Source organism: Onychomys torridus, chromosome 15 (genome assembly GCF_903995425.1).
Source record: "Onychomys torridus chromosome 15, mOncTor1.1, whole genome shotgun sequence".
Lineage (NCBI taxonomy): Eukaryota > Metazoa > Chordata > Mammalia > Rodentia > Cricetidae > Onychomys > Onychomys torridus.
The window spans coordinates 51,368,151-51,386,876 of record NC_050457.1 but is presented as its reverse complement, the minus strand read 5'-3'; the positions used below and the strand labels follow the sequence as shown (position 1 = coordinate 51,386,876).

General features: G+C 45.5%; 1 protein-coding gene across 3 annotated transcripts in view; it reads right to left on the bottom strand.

Moving 5' to 3' along the window:
* Mtmr12 (myotubularin related protein 12) overlaps positions 1-18,726 on the bottom strand; it is a 75,055-nt gene that overhangs the window by 26,671 nt on the left and 29,658 nt on the right. For all 3 annotated transcript variants that reach the window (XM_036207077.1, XM_036207075.1, XM_036207076.1), the window contains exons 3-7: positions 17,146-17,291; positions 16,172-16,244; positions 13,391-13,521; positions 11,924-12,014; positions 3,701-3,830 (exon numbers count right to left, since the gene is read on the bottom strand). In XM_036207077.1, coding sequence (XP_036062970.1) covers positions 3,701-3,830; positions 11,924-12,014; positions 13,391-13,521; positions 16,172-16,244; positions 17,146-17,259 — 539 coding nt within the window. In that variant the 5' untranslated portion in view covers positions 17,260-17,291. The remainder of the gene's footprint in view (positions 1-3,700; positions 3,831-11,923; positions 12,015-13,390; positions 13,522-16,171; positions 16,245-17,145; positions 17,292-18,726) is intronic.

Below are 18,726 nucleotides of genomic sequence, written 5' to 3'. Positions count from 1 at the left end.
CCGGCCACAACTCTAACATCATCTGAGGAGTTCTATAAAGCAGATGTGCCCTTCCACCCTCACTCCAAACCCCTCCCCGTTCCAGAACACTTGCATGTCTTCCCCAGTATTCTACAATGTTGGCTCTCTGGCCAAGTAAGTTTGTCTGTCTATCTACCTATCTACCTATCTACCTATCTACCTATCTCTCTACCTACCTATCTCTCTACCTATCTATCTATCTATCTATCTATCTATCTATCTATCTATCTATCTACCTACCTACCTACCTACCTATCTATCTATCTATCTATCTATCTATCTATCTATCTATCTATCTATCTTTATGTGCGTTGGGTTTTTGCCATGAGTGTCGAATTACAGTCATGAGCTGTCATGTGGTTGCTGGGAACTGAACCCGGGACCTCTGGAAGAGCAGTCAGTGCTCTTAACCACGGAGCCATCTCTCCAGCCCCTCTGGTTACTTTTAGCCTCTGTCCCTGAGCAGTGCGGAGGAACAGCACACCAGGCACAGGTGGAGAGTGTTCTCACCCGCCCCACATAACTCGGTGGATCCCAGGCAGTCTGTTGAGACTAGGAGTAACTAGTCCCCACTCTGAAAAACACATAGGCAGTGGGATGAGTTCAGAGTAAAGGCCTTTCCCGGGGCCTCTTCAGCCTGGAAAGCTGGGCGATCCACTCAGGCGCAGCAGTAGTCTGGGAAGGATATGCAGGGGCAGAGCCACATCTTGCTGTGTCAGCATCAGCTCAAGGGTCCCTCTGGGAAGCACCTCCCCCCCTCCCCCTACCCCCCCACCCCCGCGCAGGGTTAAACAGCTTCTTGTATCCCCACAAGGAGGTGGAATGAAGGAAGGATTTTAGGAGGGAATGGAAAAAGGGAAGCAATGGGCTGTGGCACCTGAGCAGCCAGGCCGACGGGAGGAGGGGGGGTGTCATTGGAGACACCCGGATATAAAAAGCGCTATAAACCCACAGTATTTATGCGGTTGTCAGCAGCGTGCTAGGAAGCTATGTTCCCAAATGATAAGAGTCGAGTTTCTAAAAACAGATCCACAGAGTCATCCTTCAAAAATGTAGGCCAGATCACTCCCTGCCTCTGCTCAAACTCCCCCTCATTGTTCTCAGATTCCAAAAGGATAAATTCTTCTGGAAGCATCCAACCAGAAGGAGCAGTCCTTCTCCGCCACCTCTACTCCCCTCCCCTGGCGTGCTCCTCTCCAGGCCGAGGCCCCTGGCTGCTCCTGCCCACCAGGATTCCCTGCCTCCCCTTCTCTCGGCTTGGACCAAAGGCCACTTACTCCCGGGACCTTCCTGATCACCCTCTTCTCCACCACCTCCTGACCTGGTGCTGCTCCGCAATTTTGTTTCCATGCTGGTTAGCGAACCCAGGGCCTCCTCACACATGACAGACAAGTGCCCTAGCTCATCCAGTGCCTTTCTCAATAGCTCTCTACCTTGAATTTTTGCCGTGTATTGTGTGTCCCGTATGAATGCAAGTGTACAAATGCCACGGTGCACGCGTAGTCAGGAGGCAATTTTCAGGAGTCAGTTCTCTGCTTCTACCATAGGCTCTGAGAATCAGGCTCAGGATCATGTGGCAAATAGTTTTACCTGCTAAGCCATCTTTTTTCAGATAGGGTCTATCACTGAATCTGGAGCTCACCAGCTGGCTAGATGGGTGGCCAGCAAGCCCCAGGGACCAACCATCCTGTCTTCACCTGCCCACCATTGGGATTACAGGCACATAAATTTCTTTACACGGGTTCTGGGGATCAAACTGAGGTCCTCATCCTTGTGTGGGAAGCACTTTGCCAACTAAGCCATCTTCCAAACCCTACCTTTTGTTTTTTGGATTTTTTTTTGAGACAAGGTTTCTCTGTGTCTATCCTGGAACTAGCTCTGTAGCCCAGGCTACCCTCGAATTCACTGAGATCCACCTGCCTCTGCCTCCCAAGTGCAGGGATTAAAGGCGTGCACCACCACCGCCTGGCTCCCAACCCCACTTTTTAGTGTCCTAATAGATGCATTAAAGATTTCTGTTAAAAGCTGCTGGGAAGAGTGGAGGTGTGGTTCAGTGGCCCGCGCTTCCAGACACACACACAAGGCTGAGGTGGCTGTCTCCCACATCACTAACAAACAATAAAAGGGAAAGCTAGGGTTGAAACAAGGAATCTTTACACACTTGATGGGAGAGCCAAATGGCACAGCATCTGGGGCAGCCAGTCTGGTCATTCTTAACCAGGTAAACACAGAGTGAACTACTTTTTTGGCACTGTATTAGATTATATACTGAAGAGAAATAAAAACATGTACTCATAAAAACTTGAAATGTTTATGGCAAATGAATAGATAAATAAAACATGTCCATACCAGGGAACATCATTTGACAATAAAAAGAAAAAGCCAGAGGCGTTGGTGCACATCTGTGCTGGATACTCAGGAGATTGAAGCAGGAAGGTCTTAGGTTTGAGGCTAATTTGGGTTAACTATTGAGTTTGAGACCCACCTAGGTGCCACAGAAAGACCCTGTCTCAAAACAGACAGACAGACAAACACAAGGCAGTCATAAAAGACCACCTATCCTATGTTTTGCTTATAAAAAGTGTCCAAACAGGCAAATGTATGCTTTGCTTAGGGATTGGCATAGGGAGGAGAAGTGAGGGCAACTGTTGATTTGGGGTTTCTTTACAAGATGATGAAGACGTTCCAAAATCTACTGCAACGATAATCACACAGCAATGTCAGCACATTCAAACACAGTGTGGAGGGCTAGAGAGGGCTCAGGGGCTAGTTTGTTTTGTCTTGAGACAGGGTCTCTTTACATAGCCCTGGTTGTCATGGAACTTGCTATGTAGACCAGGCTTGCTGCAAACTCACAGAAATCCACCTCTTTCTGCCTCCCAAGTACTGGAATTAAAGGTGAGCACTACTACGTGTGAGCTACTCTTCCAAAGGACCAGAGTCCAGGTCACAGTACCCAGCTTACCAACAGCTCACAGACTTCTATAACTTTAGCTCTGTGGGATCTGTGATGGCTCATCTTGGTTGTTAACTTGACTATATCTGAAACCAACTAAAACACAAGCTTCTGGGTACTCCTGTAAGGAATTTTCTTGATCACATTAAATGTGGGCACATCTTCTAGTGGAAGTCTGGACAAAGGATAAGGAAGAAGAAAGTTGCTTCTTTTTTTTTTTTATTATTTTTAATTTTTTTATTAATTTTATTTTTTTTGCTTGCCCTCATGCTTGCTGACAAGATTGCTTTATCTATTGCTGTGGTATTCCTTTGCTGGTATCAGAAGCAACTTCTTCAAGAATTCAGCACAGATTGAAGATCAGCAGCTCTCCAGGAACCCTCCAGTCTTTTAGTGCTGGGTTGGGTCTGCTGCGACAGACAGCCTTGTTGACGAGCAACTACTGGATTCTCAACTTCTCTAGAGTGAGGCAGCCATTGTTGGACTACCCAAACCACACCCTGTAAGCCAGTCTAATAAAGTGTGTGTGTGTGTGTGTGTGTGTGTGTGTGTGTGTGTGTGTGTGTGTGTGTCTCCCAATGCTATCAGACTTGCTTCCTCAGACAACCCTAATATATGATCTGAGGCCATCTTCTGGCCTCCAAGGGCACCCATAGACACATATGCACATCCCCACACACATATACACAGAACTAATGGTGAGAGCCAACATGGAGAGCTTACCTGTCACAGATTCTGTAGCCTTCATTCACACTCACTGTTTTATACTTCACACTACCCTTGGTCCGCTCCAGCTCCCAACACCAGTCTTTAGGTGTGTCAAACATTACAGTATGGTTCTTGGGATCAGTGGCTAAGAAAAAAAATTAGCACACAGTCAAGTCTTTGCATGGCACTGCTATTTTGTTCATGTGAACACATACGCTCTGAACCCAATTTATTACGCTGAGTGTTTTCATCTAAGAAGAATAAATTCACAGTTTAATTGTTCCACTTTTCTCCATTTTTCTGTCATTAATCCAAACACTGTGATGGAAAGTTTACTGAAATTTCCATTATATTTACGTATTTTGTGTAGGGAAGGGAGCACGGCATGCCAGTCATAGTGCACATATGTTGGTCTGAGGACAACATGAAGGAGCCAGCTCTCCTCTCATGTGGTGCTGGGCATTAAACTCAGTTGTCAGGTCTGGAGGCAAGCACGTTTGCCTGCTGGCTGAGTCCTCACACCAGCCCATGCTGTCTCTTTAGAGTGCAGGAAAGGAGTTCTGTCTTTAAAGTTCAGTTTTTATTACTTTACGTATATCTGCTTCTGTATACCCAGAGTATGTAGGAAACTGTGGAGTCTAGAAAATGGTGCTGGATCCCCTGTAGCTAGAGTTACAAGCGGTTGTGAGCCACCCAATATGGGTGCTAAGAACTGAATTGGGTCCTCAGGAAAAGCAGCACGTACTCTTGGCTGCTAAGCCATCCCTCCAGCCCCAAGAGGTTATTCTTCTTCCATTCCTTGTAAAGTAATTTCCAGCTCGATTTTTCAGTCATCTGCCCATGAGATAATTCATATAAAACAAAAATTCTGTGTAGCATTGAAAGATGGGCTTGGCACCAAAGCTAAGAAATGAAGTATTTTTAGCCCTACCACATGTGGATAACATGGCACACTGATTAGAATAGCACGTCTGATTCTGGAATATAAATCTTCCCTCGGGTGTGTGATGTGCTGCCTGGGGGCGGCCTGTCCAGGATGGCACTCGGTTACTGAAAGCCATCAACAGACCAGAGGGTCACATTGGAGAAGTGGCCAATAGCCAAGGCCTGCATCATGGTGACAGGAACTTTGGCTACAAAATCAGCACTGTTAGAACAAAATGTCCAGGAGTGTTGCCCAAAGCTCAGCAGAAACAGCCGTGGCCTTTCTCCAGGCCATCACTGATTGCTGGAAGTGACATGCACATCGAAAAAGCCTAACTTCCTAGAAAATAACAAGTGTTTGCTAAACCGACCCCACCTGCTTCTGTTAAATGACACAGTTACAGTGACAGTAGTTATAACAATGGCACCAGTAGATGTTTACATAAATTGACTATTCCTAATCTGAAAAGAAAAAAGAAAATCTGAAACTTCTTGACTGCCAATGTGATCTCCCAAGTGGAAAATTCCACACCTGACCTCAGGCCACAGTCAAAACACAGACACATGAAAAATACTGTATAACCAAGCAGTGGTGGTTCATGCCTTTAATCCTAGCACTTGGGAGATGGAGACAGAGACAGGTGGACCTCTGAGTTTGAAGCCAGCCTGGTTTAAAAGCAGGTTCCAAGACAGCCAGGGCCACACAGAGAAACTCTGTTTGGGGAAAGAGGAAGTATAAGTGAGCTAGAAAATCTGCTCCATGGTTAAGAGCACTGGCTGTTCCTCCAGACTACCGGGGTTCAATTTCTAACACCTACACAGCAGCTCCAGTCTCAGGAGATCCAATGTCCTTCTCTGGTCACAACAGATAACAAGCACACACGTGGTACATGCATTCATGCAAGCAAGCAATCATACAGATAAAAATAAATAAATCTAAAAAGATACATAAGACAGGAACAGTATCATGCCTATAATGTCAACATTAAGATGGCTAAAGCAGGATCTTGAGTTTAAGGGCAGCCTGAGCTACATATTGGAACCCTGCCTCAAATAACAAACACACACATACAGATACCACATGTATCTTGCCAGCCTGAAAATACTAGGCTAAGGAAGAAAGGTCAGTAGATAATGTGTTTGCCTTTCAAACATGAAGATTTAAGTTTGGGCCAGGCAGGTGTTTACATTCCCAGCACTGAGGAGGTAGAGACAGAAGGATCCTACTCACATTAACAAAACCCATACTCAAAAACTAATGGGCACTAGGCGGTGGTGGTATGCCTTTAATCCCAGCACTTGGGAGGTCAAGGCAGGTTCAAGGCCAGCCTGGTCTACAGAGTGAGTTCCAAGACAGCCAGGGCTACACAGAGAAACCCTGTCTCCAAAAATAAAAACAAAACAAATTATAACCTTTACAACCCTATACTACCCCTCAGTGAAGGTAGAAGGAAGATCAGAGAAAGGTGGAATTATAATAGAATAAAGGTTCTATAGATCTTGGGTACCTGGTACAAAACAAAAACAACAACAACAACAACAACAATAACAAAACACTAAGGATCATAAACTGCCACGGTCTGAAAGGTAAGGGCTTAGCATACTGACCATATGTTGGCAAGCCCAGAAACTGTCCTAGCAAGAACCAGACCAAAACCGTCAGGATCACTGGTGCACATCTTTAATCTCAGCACACAAGGGGACAGAGATGATAGGCTGTATCTCTGAGTTTGAGGCCGGCCTGTTGTACATAGTGAGTTCCAGGCCAGCCAGGGTTACATAGTGAGAACCTGTTTTTAACATTGTTTTTTTTAAACCAGGATCTATGGAAGAAATGTAACTCATAAAAACTGAAGTGTGATTTTTCAAATATGAATCAAAAATTGCTTATATGTAGTTAGTCAACACTGCCAAAGCTGTACACCAGCACCCAGGCCAGAATCAGAATTACTGTGGCATATTTGACTGCACTGTGAAACTCCAAGACTATGTTAATAAAATTAACTTTGGATTGGGGGGTTGGGGCCAGTGACTAGTTGACAGGAATTAGCCATAGAGAGGACGGAGGAGCCAGGAAGACAGACAGAGACACACAGGAAGGAGGAGGCAGGGACAGAGAGCATCTTTTTGGTTTGGGACCAGGAAAGATGTTCTCTTGCTGAGTCTCCAGCCGAAAAGGAAGGTCAGCTGCTTGCTTTTCCACTTCTCTTATCTGCGGGTTTTCCCCCAACATTTCACGCCTGAGTCTTCATTGGTGAATAGAACAATAGAGACTTAGTTAAAACCGCCATTTGGCGGCCATGGCCTAGCTGGTGCTGGTGAGACCATAAGTCTGAGCGTGCAGGTCTGACTGACAGGGTGCTGACTACGGGACCACAGGGCACAGATGGTAGTTAAAATATCAGTAGATTCAGGCGGGACTGCTAAGCCAACAGAAAAACACTACAGAATAAAAAGAGGCAGAGTTTCTAAAGATAGAGATGATTATTTTTCAAGTATGAGCCCAATAGATGTTTATATAAACTGTAGTAATCAACAAAGAAGCCATGTTTAATACCTACCATACTGTTACAACATTATGGCTATAATATAAAGAGCTGTCTGTAACAAAGACGTACTAAAGTGAGCTATAATTTTCATGCATAGCCCACCATGAGTGATAGGTACCTTTTCTTTGCCTCTTTGAAATAAGGTCTCTGTATATAGCCCTTGCTGGCCTGCAACCTGGTGCCTAAATCAGGTGGCACTGAACTCACAGAGATCCACCTGCCTTTGCCGCCAAGCACTGGGCACAGGTGTGTGCACCATGCCCAGACAACAGGTACTCTCACTCTCAACTAGCTCTCATTTAATGCCTGCACCCTGTGTGTCATGAATTTAATACTCAGTACTCTTCACAGGGGAGGCATTAACACTGCTGTTTTCAAAAAGAGAAAACACGAACATCCAAGGCATTTAGAACCCTAAATAGACATCACCAAGGAAGACCCTCTCTACAGCATATTATAGTCGAGATGTCAGAAATGAAAAAGCAGAAGATAGGAAGATGGTTCAGTGGGTAATGTGCCTGGCATACCAGTGTGAGGGCATGAGCTCAAGTCTCTCGAACCTACTTAAAAGCTGGGCTGGGTGTAGTGGCCTCTGCCTTTAATCCCAGCAGAGGTAGGGAGATCTCCGTGAGTTTGAGGCCAGCCTGGTCTCCACAAACAGCAATGACTACATATAGAGCCCTGTCTCAAAAAACAAAAACAACAACAAAAAGCTAGGCACAGCAGCAAACATCTGTAACCCCAGCACTGACAGAAAGCTGGCTAGCAAAGATAGGTAGATTCTTGATGCTCATTAGCCAGTTGGTTCAGCCAATAAGCTCTAGGTTCAGTGAGAAACCCTGTCTCAAAAAATAAAGTGGAGATGGACTGTGGAAGATACCCAATAATAACCCCTGGCAGGGACATGTAGGTAACACACACACCTACATGAACTTGTACATACAGAACACCCACACACAAAATCCACACAAAAATAACAAACAAAAACAGAAAAATAAAAAAACAAACAAAAAAATCCCAACCAGATAGTCTCAACATCTGATAGGTTAAAACAGGATCATCCATTGGTTTGAGGCTGCCTTGGGCTACATAGTGAGTTCCAGGCCAGACCGGGTCTCAAAAATTTATACAGAACGACACAGAATAAAACATGATTAAAAGCTCTAAAGGGAAAAGGCCAATTCACCTACAAAGGTCAGCAATCAAATTAACATCAGCAACCCTAAAATCCTGGAAAACATGGAACAATAATATACTTCAAGTCCTGAAAGTAAATAATTACCAACCTAAATTGCTACAAACAGCAAAGCTATCTTTTAGAAATGACAGAGAAATGAGGATATTTCAAGACAAGAACAAACTAAGGCAGTTCATGACCACACAGCCAGCACAAAGTCAAAATCATAATAGTACATAAAAGAATAAATTTCCTAACAGTAAATACATGAACAAAGGACTAGAAAGGAAGTCATCACATCCAACACACTACGCTAGCAAACCCCTAATACTTACAGCAAGAAAGACCCACCAAACAGTAACCCATCCACCCAACAAAAAAAAAAAAAAGAGGAGCAGACTGGCTGAATATACTGAAAACCCAGCTCCAGGAACTGCAGAGGTGGCTTAGTGATTAAGATCAAGGACTGTTCTCCAAAAGGACCCACATTTGGTTCTATCACCCATGTCAGATGGCGCACAAACGCCTCTAACTCCAGCTCCAGAGGGACCTGTCACCCCTGCTCTCCTCGGGCAATGCCCACAAAGAATCGTATAATTAAAAATAATGAAAAATAACAGATCCAACCACCTACTATCTCCAGGAGACATTCGCTGGCACAGACTGAAAATAAAAGGATGGAAGTCAATCTAACAACAAAAAGAAGTCCAAAACAAGCTGGGGTAACCATTCTGTTATCTGAAAAAGTATACTAGAAACCAAAGTAAGAACAGATAAGGAAGGCCACTATGTGGTAATAAAGGGAACAACGCATCAAGAAGACATAAAAACAGTAAACATGCGTGTGCCCAATATTAGAGTCAGACCCACAGCAAGCATTCAATAGATGTATATCAAATGAGTGGTTGTCGATGTCCAAAAGCTTTCTACATCTGCACTCTTAAACAAGCCAAGCGGACATCTCTGACACGGGAGCAGGATCACTAAGCATCCACTCCATGTGGAGAGGAATAGGCGGAGCACACACACTAAGGGGAGAGCAGTGTGGGAAGAAGAAACACGGAAAGCACATCCATGCTGGACACTGTTCTGCTTGTTGTAAATGACATTTACTCATGTGCGCTGCTGTATGTATGTGCACTCGAATGTGGAGCCACAGCGCAGAGCTCAGAGGACTCAGAAGGTTTCCTCCTCCTGCCATGTGGATCCTGTGACTCAACTCAGGTCACAGGGCCTTTACCTGATGAGCATCTCAGCCGTCTTCTCAACAAACTGGCAAACACTCAGAATTTTAAATCATATTCATTCCTCCATCCCCCCACATGCACACAGGGTGTCACTCTGTGTGCACTGGTAAGCCTGGCATGGTTTCTTTTATCGAGCCAGACTACTAGAGTGCTTTTCTTATGAACAAATGCCCTGTGTCCACCAAACAGCTACTATATATTATTCTCTCTTTATTTCAAACTTTAAATATATGGTATCCTCCAGAACCTTAAATAAACTCAAAGATATTTATGTAGAAAAAAGAACCCAGAGACAAATAGAGTTATTTTAAATGTCATCTCAATTTTGTTTTTCCAGTAGTTTCACCTTTCCAGTATAACATTGACTTTACCTTTTCTTAATTCATAAAAAAGTCCGCTTGTGTGTGTACACTTGCCTATGCATACGCATGTGGGCACCAGAGGTTGACACCAGGGATCTCTCTCTACTGCTCTCCGACTTATTGTTGAGGTAGTGCCCCTCACTGAACCTCGACCTCGCTCTTTTGGCTAGACTGGCTGGCCAGAAAGCACCCACAGTCTGTTTCTGCCACCAGTCCTGGGGCTCCAGACATGCACCACTGCACCTGTCTTTTACATGGATGCCAGGAACTGAAACTCTTCATGCCTGCACAGCCAACATTTTTACCCACCAAGCCATCTCTCTAGCCCAATTTTACTTTTTTAAAAATTAATTAATTAATTAACTTTTCAATTATCAGCTTGATACAGTATAAATTCTTATCTTAACAGTGAAATGTTTCGTTGAGGCTTGCTCAGTAATTGAGTAAAACCAAAACTTATTATAAGCCACAGTCATCCTAGGGTTCCCCCCCCAGCCCGATTTTACTTTTGATAAATAAACACGCAAACAATTCATGGCAACGTGAAAGCAAACAGACCTAAAAGATCAGTTAAGCAAAGATTCCAGGAAAAGAAGAGAACTCCTCAATGAATCATGTATTAGATGCTTGCAACCAAATGCATATTGTCATTCAGGGAGTGTCCTGGTTGGTTTTATGTCAATTTGACACAAGCTACATTCATCTGAAAAGAGGAAACCTCAATTGATTAAATGCCTCCCTAAGATCAGGCTGGAGGACATTTTCTTAATTAGTGATTGATGAGGGCAGGTCCAGCCCATGGTGGGTGGTGCGATCCCTGGGCTAGAGGTCCTGGATTCTATAAGAGAGCAGGCTGAGCAAGACACAGGAAGCAAGCCAGTAAACAGCTCTCTTCCATGGCCTCTGCATCAGCTCCTGTCTTCAGGTTCCTGCCCTGTTTGAGTTCCTGTCCTGACTTCCTTCAATGATGGACTACAATTTGGAAGTATGTGTTGGTATTGTGTTCCCTGAAATACTGTGCACTCTAATAAATTTATCTGGGGTCAGAAACAGAATATTATTAAACATAGAGGATAGGCAGTGGTAGCACTCGCCTTTAATCCTAGCATTCCAGAGGCAGAAATCCATCTGTTCAAGGATACAGCCAAGCATGGTGACTCACGCCTTTAATCCCAGGGAGTAATGATAGAAAGCAGAAAGGTATATAAGGCATGAGGGCCAGAAACTAGAAGCATTTGGCTGGTTAAGCTTTTAGGCTTCTAGCAGCAGTTCAGCTGAGACCCATTCAGATGAGGACTCAGAGGCTTCCAGTCTGAGGAAACAAGACCAGCTGAGGAACTGGCGAGGTGAGGAAGCTGTGGCTTGTTCTGCTTCTCTGATCTTCCAGCATTCACCACAATAACTGACATCAGGTTTGATTTTATTAATAAGACCATTTAAGATTCCTGCTACAGAAGTGTAATAAAATAAACTCTTTCCTCCCCAGCTTGCTTTTGGTCAGGGTGTTTCATCATAGCAATGGTAACCTAACTAAGACAGGGAGGATGCAGATACTTTGAGATATCAGGCACTCCTGGAGGAAGCGGGTCCCTGGGGTGTGTCTGCGAAGTTATGTCTGGTTTCTGTTTCCTTCTTCTTTTTCTACTTCCTGTCCCTCACCAGGAGGTGAGCAGCCTCCCTTCCACAAGCACATGGGCCAAGCCACCATGGAGTGAACCCTCTCAAACGGTGAACCAAAAATAACCTGTCTTCCCTTTTCTGACAAGTATTTGGTCACAGTGATACAAACTCACTAAGATGGGGTTTCCCATCCTGACTACAGGGGAGAGGAGAAAGGAACCTTCTGGAGCTGGGGACACTTGCTGGGAATCCCAGCAGTCGGGAGACCAAGGCAGGAAGTTCCTGAGGTTGAGAGACAAAACCAAAAATGAATAGGAAGGTCCTGACTTTTCAGCAACAATGGCCCCGAAGAGACTTACCTGTGCTGTGCACAGCAGCCGCATAGGAAAACAGAAACAGTCTTTTCAGCAGCTTAGGAGCTTGGGTGTGATGGATTATGCCACTGACAATCTAGAGAAGAAAGGACCAATGGATACTGTCATGCTTCTCATAGATCAACGCTAAGAAAAGCAGGCACCAATTCTGTTCTCTATCACACTAATGGGCTCTGGGGACAACACAACCCTTGCTGAACTTGGATCTATGAGTAGGCTCTTGGAAGAGTGCCAGAGCAACAGAATACTATTTTGTCATGCTTTCTAAGAGCTCTGAGTTTCTAGGGAAAATATAAAACACAGTCTAATTTCCCCAAAACCAAGAGTTAACAATCTCAACTGCCCTATGAGGTCAGGTCCAAATATCTACCATGCCCAAGACTCACAATTGGTAAGAGAGAATAAGCAGTACACTTAGCAGATTCACTTGTGGCTCCTCTAGACAATGAAGGAATGGGGCCAGGCATGTAGCTCAGTTAGTAGTATGCTTGCCTAGCGTGCAAAAGCCCTAATAGCACATGCTTATAGTCCCAGCACTCAGGAGGTAGAGGGAGGAGGAGCAAACCTTCAAGGTCATTCCTGGCTACAGAGAGTGTTCAAGGCCAGCCTGGGCTACAGAAGACCTGGTCTCAAAAGGAAAAAAAAAAAAAAGAAAAGAAAAGAAATCCATCACCGTGTTCTCTATCTATTGTGCTAATCAAAAGTATGTTTTGATAAATGATTAAAATAACTATTCAAAAGGAAACGCTTTGTTTCTAGGGAATTTTCTCTATCTACAGCTTTCTCTGCCTGCTCAGAAGAGATACTACAATCACACTTACTATTCTAACTGAACTACCATACTATCTCAAAGAAAATTAAGGCACTACCCATAGCGTGCGTAATTCATTGCACATAAGACAGTATAAGCAAATTGGCTTCTTGTTGGTCTTTCGATAATGTGAGCGCCATGAAAGGGGCAAGTTTGAGACCTTCACTGTCTAGCAAGAAAAACCTTGGAAATGGTAATGAATCACAGCAAACTGGTACAGCCATTTCCTGACCGCAACTTGATGTGTCCACCAGGAAATGATGCTTAATCTTTACAGGTGCACCTCGTAACCTGACTTTGCTCATGGAACAACTGCAGTTCCACAGAGGTAAACACACAGATTCTCAGGAGCTGGAAGTCAGCACTCCTGTGTGAGACAGACTGTCGAGGACGGGCCAGCCTTAGCTGTCTTTTCCTCCCATTCCCCAGCAGACGCTGACCTCACTCATCACTTCCCACTCGGTAGTTTAGTAGTTCTAGGTAACCAGTACTATCGTGCTTGTCCCAACTATCTCCCACACACTACCCAAGAATGAGATTCCAGCTTCATCTTCAGAGTGAAAGGCAATATAAGCAAAACCTACAGTCAGTGAGGGAAAACCTGATGGGAAATAAACCTAAAAACACATGCAGCTAGTTACCCTTTTGACTTCCTCTTCCTTTGTGTACCTCAGACAAAAGTGTAGCACCCGCAGATCTTTGCAGTGGATAACAAGCTTCTCAGGGTATTTCTTCAGTTGTCCAAACAGAGGTTTCTTTTTCTCATCAAACACTACAGATCAATGATGAAATCATGAGTGGAAATGAATGTTACATGGCAACAAATTCACACTAAAGGAACTTAGACTGGTAGCTTCCAAGGACAGAAGTATTCTTTTTTGTTTTTGTTTTTGTTTTTTTGTGACTGTTTTTTGTTTGTTTCTTTCTTTTGGTTTTTTCAAGACAGGGTTTCTCTGGGTAATTCTGGCTGTTCTGGATCTAAGTTTTTAGATCTCGAACTCTGAGATCCACCCGCCTCTGCCTCTAAGGTGCTGGATTAAAGGTGTGTGCCACCACATCGGGCTTCCAGCAGGATTCTTTATTCCTCAGGAATAAACCTAAGTCTCAAATGGACAGAGCCGACTCCAACAGCCTGAAGAAAGCCCAGCTCTGATGGGCCTGAGAGACAGCAGCTATGTGGTGATATATTGTGTGCCCTTATAAACTTTGGCTGAAGATCAGAGAAAAGAACAAGCCACTAGATCAAATATAGATGCCAGGGGGTGGTGACACACACCTTTAATCCTAGTACTCAGGAGGCAGAGATCTGTCTGGATCTCTGTGAGTTCAAAACCAACCTAGACTACATTAGATTGACTCAGTCTAGGAGAGAATCAGAGCCAGGAATGGTGACACACATCTTTAATCCCACGACTTGAGATCTCATGCCTTTGCTTGGGAAGTACGCAAGACACACACACACACACACACACACACACACACACACGCCTTTAATCCCAGGAAGTAATGGCTGGATGGAGGAAAGTATATAAGTATAAAAGGCTGAGGAGACAGAACTGAAGCTTTTCAGGCTGAGTCATCCTAGATGTGAGACGTCACAATGGCTTGTTCCTTTGTCTCTCTGATTTTTTTTTTTTTTTTTTGGTTTGTTGTGACAGGGTATCTCTGTGTAGCTTTGGAGTCTGTCCTATAACTCACTCTGTAGCCGAGGCTGGCCTCGAACTCACAGAAATCCATCTGCCTCTGCCTCCCAAGTGCTGGGATTAAAGGTGTGCGCCACCACCGCCCAGCTCTGCTCTTTAGGTAAATGTTTTTTGTTTTTTGGGGGTTTTTTTGCCACAGCTGAGGACCGAACCCAGGGCTCTACCACTGAGCTAAATCCCCAACCCCTAGGCAAATTTTATTAGGGTACACAATATATCACCATACAGCTATGAACACTTCTGTTCTTCCAGAGAACCAGAGTTCAGTTCCTAGCATCCATGTCAGGCAGTTCACAACTGCTCCAGGGAACTGGATACCCTCTTCTGACCTCTGCGCGCGCGCATGCGCGCGCACACGCGCGCGCGCGCGCGCGCACACACACACACACACACACACTAAATAAACCTTGGGTCCAGGGAGATAGCCCAATGGCTAAGAGCACTTGCAGCTCTTGCAGAAGAGAGGGTTACTTTCCAGCACAAACATGAAGGGAGACTCATAACTATTTCTAACTCCAGTTCCAGGAGATCCAACACCCTCTTTGGCCTCCTCAGGCACAGGCATGCATGTGGTGCACATACATAGGCAAACACTCTTACATATAAAACTTAAAAATAAATAAATACTTAAAAAGGAAAAGCTGCCAAACTGCAAACGCTGAGCTCACAAAGGATGGAAGGGAGAGTGTGCTGGGGATACAGTTTCATGCTGGCCAACTCCTACATTCATGGCTAGAGTCTCACTTGCCCTTTCCACCCCTGCTCCAGAGCCTAGACTCACTCAGCACCTACTGGGGTTGAGAATACCATAGGTGGCTGAACAATTTCTGAAAACGTCCAACAGAAAACAGAGTAAGGTTTAGAAGGGCAGTCTTATTAAGTCAGCAGAAAAGACATCCTAATGTACAGTCAAGTTTTTTTAAGACAAGGTTTCTGTCCTGGAACTCACTTTATAGACCAGGCTAGCTTCAAACTCAGAGATCCACCTACCTCTGCCTTCTGGGATTGAAGGTGTGCAACATCACATCCCGCTCAAGTTTCTCTTCTCTCTCTCTTTTTTTTTTCTTTAAATTTTCCTTGTGTATACTCACTGAACATGATACTATGTTTTCTAAGGACACTGTCATACAAGCATTTAATGTGTATCAAGCATATGCCCATTACCTGCATACAATGAACCTTAACTGATCAACATCCAACTCAGACTAGGCCGGTGTGAGGATGAGAAAAAACAGGCTTCCGGCTAGGTATGGTGCCTTGCACCTGAAAACTCAACACTCAGGAGCAAGAGCCAGAGGCAAGAAGATATTAAGTTTGAGGCTAGTGGGCTACATTAAAACAAGCAAACAAAAAAACTGTCTCCCCCAACCCCCGCCCACCAAAAAAAGAGGTGAGTCAGTGAGTAAAGGGTTTGCCACTAAGCCTGATGACCTGAGTTTGATCCCCTGGACCCACATGTCCCGCATGTTGCCCTCTGACCTCTACATGCATACTCACACAAATCTTAAAAGAATGAGTTAGAGAAGAGGATCCAAGCCCAGCTTGGTTTACTTCTACCCAAGGAACCCTAGGTAAGCTACTCTATGCTGCACTTAACCATTCACAAAGCTGCTTTACAAATGGTAACTTAAGTAACACAGTTAAACAGACTGTACGAATATCATCATTATTGCTGTATATTCTGAGGCAGGCAAAGTAACAAGGCAGGGAGACACTCACCTCCATAAATCTGATCCACACAGTGAAGTGGAACATCATTTGCTCCCACAATCTTATTCTTAAACTGAGTTTCCTAAAAAGAAAAAAAAAAAAATCAAAAGAAATAACTGTGACTCCTTTCAATAAACTCAGACATTCACAGCAAAGCAAATCCCTGTTCTCCACTGTACACTGAGAAAGACATCTTCTCCATTCCCTCAAGAAAGGGATGCTGCAGTACATGTGAGAAAATCTCCTGAGCACCAGCTGATTCAACCCAGGGAGAACATGCCACTTCTGGGAAACCCACTCACTGTGCACTACAGCTCAAGTGCAGATGCTACAGTTAGTCCTTCTGCACACAAGTGCAGACAGGTGGAGACAAAGCTACCCGGGAGAGTCGAGTGTTTGGCGAAGCTGTCCTTGCTCAGCACTAGAAGCCAAGCCCTGCAGCAGACATCGGTGCAGGAGGCCAGCCAGAGAGCAGCAACAGTGCTGCTGGATGCGAAGCAAAGGGGTCCAGGGCAGCTGGCACACGGGGGCCAGGTGGGGCCCCGTGGGGTTCCCACCGGGTGGAGTGCTGTCTGTCCCTCCTCTACTGCTCACTCCTAAGCAGTCACAAGTCTCACAACAACACTGTCACTAGGTTCGGATCAAACAGAAACCACCTCAGACCCCAGTTCCCGAATCTGTGAAAGAGCTTAGCCGAGGGAAACATGAGGAACTGGACATGGGGGGAGAGAGGTTGTTCCAACAAGTGATTCATGCTGTGCTGAATTCAGAGAAATCGGGGGAAAGTTGATGATGGCAGCTTGGAAGGGCAAAAGCAAGCATGAGGCTCAGGTGGGGGTTTCTAGGAGGTCCCCCTGGTAGCATGAGCCCCTGCAGGGCAAGAGCAGACCACTAACGGGAGAGGAGGAGAAAGAGGCTGCAGGGGCAGCGTGGAGTCCCAGCTACACTTTCCCGACCACTCAGCAAACGCAGTTCATACGTACACCACCGTTGTCCAAGGCCGAGTCGTCATCCCCCAAGAAGGCAATCTTGAAGTCAGTGCAGACCAGTCTCCCGTAGACGCCACTCAGACAGGAATCTTCCTGCACGTACTTCATGACTATGCTGGCTTCACAGAGCAGTTGTTCACCTGATGGGAACACAGCAGCTCTCCTCAGAGGCCTCAGGGAACACCCGGAACCGTGAGTGAACACTGGGTTTTCTCACAGTTTACAGCAGGACAAACCCACAGTCCAGCCCAGCAGCACCTGACAGCAGCTCACTCCAGAGGGGCAGGGACTGCAAACGGAGGAGCGGAAGGGGAGCAGAGCAGGGAGAGCCAAATGGCTCAGACACCACATTGCATGCTGGGATTTCTCGGACTTCTCGCATGCTCAAGCCTCTTCCCTCTCCTTTGCTTGGAGACAGGGTCTCACTAGGTTACACAGTCTGGCTTTGAGTTCACTGTGTAGCCTGAGCCGGCTGCCTTAACTCATAGTAATCCTCCTGCCTCAGCCTCCCAAGTGCTGGGATTAGAGCTGTGTCTCCTTCACCTGCCTTTCAGCTACCTTCTCTAGTGTAGATCTTGGTGTTTTTATTACTCTGACAGTAGGTGTCCCATAATACTACAAGTGGAGCAAAGGCAGGCAGGCAGGCAGGCAGGCCAGCAGGGCCCGGATTTGGACTCGGACCCTTTTTCTGTGTAAAGACAGGGCTTTTGCGTGGCTTCCTCAGATGACAGAGTGCTGGTTCACATTGGAGGATGAGAGGGAAAAGGAGGTCATGAGGTGAGGGGACACACTCTCTGAGTTCAAAGCATTTCCTCTCAGAGTGCCAACCCGCACCCCCACCCCACTCCCACCCCACTCCCACCCCGCTCCATCTGCAGGCACCCAGCCCACATTAGAAGCTACAGTTCCTGAAGACAGACTCCATAGCCCAAAAGCACTAGGGTGGAGCCAGGTGAGCCTCTGCTCCCCAGAAGCAGAGAAAACCTGCCGGTGTCTGGGTGAGGACAAGAAGAGACAGACACATAGGAAATAAGAGTCAACTTTGCAACAACAAAGACAGGGATTTTCTTGTCATCTGACAGATAACCGTCTTCCCCTAGGGCCTCTCCGGCTTTCTTCACCTCTGCATTCAACTGTTAGTTAAAAATTCATCTGATCTAGTTTTTAATCTCAGCACTCCAGGCGGATCTCTGCGAGTTCGAGGCCAGCCTGGTCCACAGAGTAAGTTCTAGGACAGGCTCCAAAACTACAGAGAAACCCTGTCTCGAAAAAGAAAAAAAAGATTCATTTGATCTAGTTTTAATCCCAGCACTTGAGAGGCAGAGGCAGACAGAACTTCGAGGTCAACCTGGTCTACAAAGTGATTTCTAGGACAGTCAGGGTTCCACAGAGAAACCCTGTCTTGGGGGCATGGGGAAGGGGCAATAAAAAGTCAGGCATCCTTGTTACAGGAAAACACACATTACAAGGAAAAGAAAAACCTTTTGAAACGGGACACAGCACGCACATCTGTGAGCCCAGGACTCAGGAGGGGCAGCAGAAGGGTACAAACCCCAGGCCAGCCTGAGCTGTGTG